The sequence below is a fragment of the Nycticebus coucang genome, chromosome 8 (genome assembly GCF_027406575.1).
Source record: "Nycticebus coucang isolate mNycCou1 chromosome 8, mNycCou1.pri, whole genome shotgun sequence".
NCBI classification, from domain to species: domain Eukaryota; kingdom Metazoa; phylum Chordata; class Mammalia; order Primates; family Lorisidae; genus Nycticebus; species Nycticebus coucang.
The window spans coordinates 99841211-99846151 of NC_069787.1; the positions used below are offsets into that span (position 1 = coordinate 99841211).

A 4941-nucleotide genomic window follows, 5' to 3' on the forward strand; every position below is an offset into this window, starting at 1 on the left:
TGGAATCATGTGGAAGTGTGTTCACTCCCATGCTTGGTTCCTAGGCCAGACTCACACAAAGGCTGGACTGACAATTGGAGTACCTGTACCTTGACCTTGTCCATGTTGTATGGATTTCTTAGAGAATGGAATCGGGGTTCTGAGAAGGAGGCAGGCATTCCAAAGACAAAGAAGAAAAGGAATGGCCTTTATGACCTAGCTTCAGAGGTCACCTAATATCATTTCTACTATTCCATTGGTCGATGCAGTCATAAGCCAACCTGTATTCAAGGAGGGGAGACCTAGACCTGTAAGAAGACGGACATAGCAAAGGGTTTGCAGGTGAGTTTTTAAAAAGCCACCACACTTATATTTACTCATTTATAAATTCTCTTGACCTAGCTTTGAAATGTATTGCATATCCAAGCACTACTTACCACATTCACTTTTACCACACTGGGCCCAAGATTCTTCCTCCAACTTATTGTAATAGCCTGTTAACCAGAATCCCTGTCTCTACTTCACGTCCCTATAGACTAGTTTCACCGAAGCTACTGAAGTGATCTATTTATTCATTAGCCATATCACGGTATTGCTTGGACCAAACCTTCAGTGTTTCCCCATTGTTCTTAGAGGGGAAGAATAAGTCTTAAGGTAGCATGCAAGGCTTTGTACAATCTGGCTCCCTGTCACCGCTCTGCCTACCTCTCCTACTACCATCTACCCGCCTCTGCTGCAGCCACTCTGGCCTCTTTGGCTGGGCCTAGAATATACTAAGCATAGTGTCATCTCAGGACCTTTGCATTTGCTGTTCCCTCTGCCTAGGATGCTTTTCCTTAAGATACCTGCATGGTTTACTCCTTTATCTTTTCCAGGAAATGAATTACATGTCACCTCAGTGAGACCTTTGCTCACTTATTTCAAAGTGAGCTTACTTCACTTACTTCACCTCTCCTGAACCCCCAGCATTCACGTCTTCACTTTGTTTTTTGCATAACACCAATCATCACCTAATGCACAACATATTTTCTTGTCTTATTTCTTGACTGTCCCCTCATTAGAATGTCAGCTGTAGGAGAGCAAGGATTTTTGTCTTTTTTAGTCCCTGCTGTTGTTTATTCAACATGTATACATACCACATAATAGATGCTTGAGATATACGGCTGTCTGACAATTAAGTTTGCCAACTCATCCTAGAAAAAGTGCTACACACCTCATTGCTGAATATTGCTGCAGTCACCTTCGAAGTACTCTCTCTGGGAAGCTATGCACTGATGCTAGCACCTAGTCCACCCTTCAGAGCAATTTTGGAACTCTTTTTCTAGAGGCCAACAAAGCTGTCATCATATGGCACACAAAGCCCTGGACAATAATAAAGAACACCACTCAGAAAGACACTGTCACGCATCAACGCGAACCAGCTCTGAGACACTGATATACCACGGTTGTGAAACCTTACCTAGTTATTTCTGCAGTACTGCCTATGTGAGTGCATAGTGGCAATTTCCACAAACTTAATTGTCAGACTTTGTATATTTGGTAAAGGAATGAGGTTTGAGTAAATGAGAGAAAGAATGAATGAACGAGGAAGATAAATTCTGTCAAACTGGGCTCAAACTGTTCTGATATGGTAAAAATGTTTTAAAGAGACTCATATCAGAAAAGGGTTTGATTCCATTGAGAAAGCAGGGGTGGTCTGCTTTCTTTTCATAGGATGAAATGTCCCAGCTTGACATGAATTATTGTAGTTGGTTTTTCTACTCCTTGTTAGATATACATGTTGGAAGGGTATTATAGAGGCGCTGCAGTATATAGCATAAAGAGATATAGACCTGCACTCTGGACTCTAAACTGAAGGAAATCATATCTGAACAAGACAATCCATCTTTACAGTCTCTTCCAGCCCTGACATTTAATTCTTTGTCTTTGCTCACTGGATTGTTCTCCACTGATTTCCACTGGAAATCTAAGGATGGCATCCCATGCCCTGAGAATAAAAAGAAGAAATCAAGAAGAGAGAGAAGATTAGTCAAGGAGTCATTGTTACCAAATAAAATACACACTGTGATGCTGGAATGTTTCATGAAAGAGGTAGCATTGGACATAAAACTCTAATCTTGTTGTCTTTGAAAAGTAAATATATTTCAGGTTAATGTGAACGTACAAACAACCAAGTCAAAATATTTGATTTTGTTAGGTAGGGTCCCTCTTGTGGTTATGGCCCATACATAAAAAGTGTGCCAAACACCCTGACCTCATGCCCATTCAGTAAGAGCACCCCCAACCTCTCCTCCTCCCTATAACCCCTCCCCATAACTTGAATTGAAATGAGCTTTTCGCCTCCGTGGGCATGCATTAGATTGTCTGCTGGCTTCAGTTTAGTTTTGAGTACATTGGATAATTGCTTTTCCATTCTTGTGATACTTTACTAAGAAGAATGTGTTTCAGCTCCATCCAGGATATTACAAAAGATGAAGTCACCGTCTTTTTTTAATGGCTGAATAGTATTCCATGTATGCATATACCACAATTTGTTAACCCATTCCTGAGTTAATGGGCATTCCACGTCTTGAGGATTGTATAAAACTCTAGTCTTTGATCACCCTTGCAAGGGATTGGTTGAGTAAGACTGGGCGGTGGCATAAGGAGGCTCCTAGGGTACTAGCAATGCTACTTTTTTTGTTTGTTTGTTTTTTGTAAACAAGGACAATTTACTTGCAGAAGGGTGGTCAAAACAGTCATGTACCAGGGACTACAGAGAGGGCATCCCTGCTCTCAGGCCTTCCCCACAGCTCAGGGTGCTTCTGCCACAGGTGTTTGTCCAGGGTGACACGAAGGGCAAAGGGCACATAGCAGTGGGGACACTCAAAGCGGGCGCCGTCCGGCCCTGGGCCATGCATGCGGCGGTGGCGGTTGAGCTTGCTGCTCTGGGCACAGGCATAGGAGCAGAGCTCACAGGCATAGGGCCGCTCACCAGTGTGGGAGCGCCGGTGCACTGTCAAGTTGATGCTCTTGGCGAACCACTTCCCGCAGAACTCGCAGCTGCCCCCGGGCCCACGCCACTTACCCACTGACGCAGGTGTCTTTTTGGGTGACGTCTTCTGACTGTTTGCAGGGTCAATTCTCTCTTCCTTGATGATGGCTCCCCAGCTGTCCCCATCAGGGCCTGCTTGAGCCCCACTGCTGTCGGGAGCCCCAAGTTCCTGGATGCCCGCAGTAGCGGAGGCTCCAGCCCCCTCACCACAGCTACAGGGGAGGGTACTGGCTCCAGCAGCGATATGGGCGGCTGGCTCCGGAGAGGGTGCAGAAGCCTGTTCCTGGCTGGTGCCAACCATGCAGGGGCTCTGGGGAAGCGGCCGCCGGTGGGTCTTCTTGTGGCGGTTGAGTTTGCTGCTTTGGGCACAGGCATACGGACACTGGTCACAGGCGTAGGGCCGCTCGCCGGTGTGAGAGCGTATGTGCACCTTGAGGTTGCTGAAGGAACTGAGGGTCTTCTTGCACACGGGGCAGGTGGGGCTCCGCCGGGTGACGCGCTTCACCTGGGGGCTCTTGGCCTCAGCTTCTGGCCCCACCACTGCTGACATAGCCGCAGCCACCTCAGCCAGGCCCAGCAGTGCGGCCTCTGGGGCCTCTGATTGCGTCTGGTAGATGGACAGTCCATGGTCCCACTGCACATGGCGCAGAAGTTTCCAGGCGCTTGTGAACTGTCTGCCGCAGCGGAGGCAGCTCAAAGCTTTCATGTCCTCACGTTCTGAGCCCTGACAAGGGCTGGGGCCTCTGAAGAGCTGACAGCCCAGCTTCTTGTGGTTCTTGAAAGCAGTCATGGCCTCCAACGGGAACGTCTGCAGGCAGCGGCCGCAGGTCACCAGATCTGGGGGGCAGTCGAGAGGGTTAGGAGACTGCGGCGTCCACCAGGCACGTGGGTTCTGCGCGCTGAGAGCGAGGAGGGCGGCCCCAGAGGGCATGGGGTCAGGGGAGCTGCGGGTCTTGCCCCCGAACCACTCAGGCGCCGACATTCCCTGGGGAGTAAAGGGCTCCGGCCATGGGGCCTGTAGGGGCCTCTCGTCTGGATCTGGCTTCACTTCGATGATGAGGTCTGGCATCTCCATCTCGTCGTCTGGGTTGGCAGCGGGCTCCAGGTCTACTCGGCGGGGTGTGCTGCCGACCTTCCGGCGGGACATTAGTCGCTGGCCGAGCGATTGGGCAGGCTGGCTGGCGTGAGGAGAACGCGCGGATGGTGCAAGCTTCACCTGAGGCGCTCAGATGAGTGACAGCAGCGACCCGCCACGAACTCTTATACGTCCTGACCGGGTCCGTAGCTCCGCCCACCAGGGGCGGAGCCTATAGAGAGGGGATGGGGCGGGGCCTGTAGAGAGGATGACAGAGCTGCCCTCTGGGGCTCGCTCGGCCGGCAGCCATGCACAGTCTAGGTGGTGTGTTCTGCTTTTGGCCTTAGTGACCAAACTTAATCACACCGAGTTTCCACAAGGCCTAGGAATTTAGCTGTTCCTGATCCTATTTCAGGGCTGGTGAAACCGAGGCACAGGATGACCACACACCCGTTCCCAAGCAGGAAAATGGTAGGCCATGTTTCTTTTCTTTTTTATTTTAAACTTTAAAAAAAAATTAAATCATAGCTGTGTACATTAATGCAATCATGGGGTACAATGTGCTGGTTTTATATACAATTTGAAATGTTTTCATCAAACTGGTGAACATAGCCTTCACAGCATTTTCTTAGTTATTGTGTTAAGACATTTATATTCTACACCTAGTAAATTTCACATGTACCCTTGTAAGATGCACCGTAGGTGTGGTCCCACCAATTACTCTCCCTCCACCCATCCTCCCGCCCCCCCCTTCTCTTTCCCATTCTTCTTATGAAAGCTATAAATAAGCCATGTTTCTTAACCAGCGTCTAAGAGTTATCTGGGATCCATTCTGCAAACTTTTATTAAGTGC

At 48.7% G+C, this 4941-nt stretch overlaps 1 protein-coding gene across 1 annotated transcript; it reads right to left on the reverse strand.

The window, feature by feature from the left end:
• Positions 1-2717: 2717 nt before the first annotated feature.
• On the reverse strand, positions 2718-4160 carry LOC128591411 (zinc finger protein 296-like). The gene has a single exon (XM_053598849.1). It carries the CDS (start codon positions 4158-4160, stop codon positions 2718-2720), a length of 1443 nt encoding a protein of 480 aa, XP_053454824.1.
• Positions 4161-4941: the final 781 nt, after the last annotated feature.

Excerpts from the sequence above, each read along its gene's own strand:
- LOC128591411 (XM_053598849.1), bottom strand. The coding sequence starts at position 4,160 with ATGTCCCGCCGGAAGGTCGGCAGCACACCCCGCCGAGTAGACCTGGAG.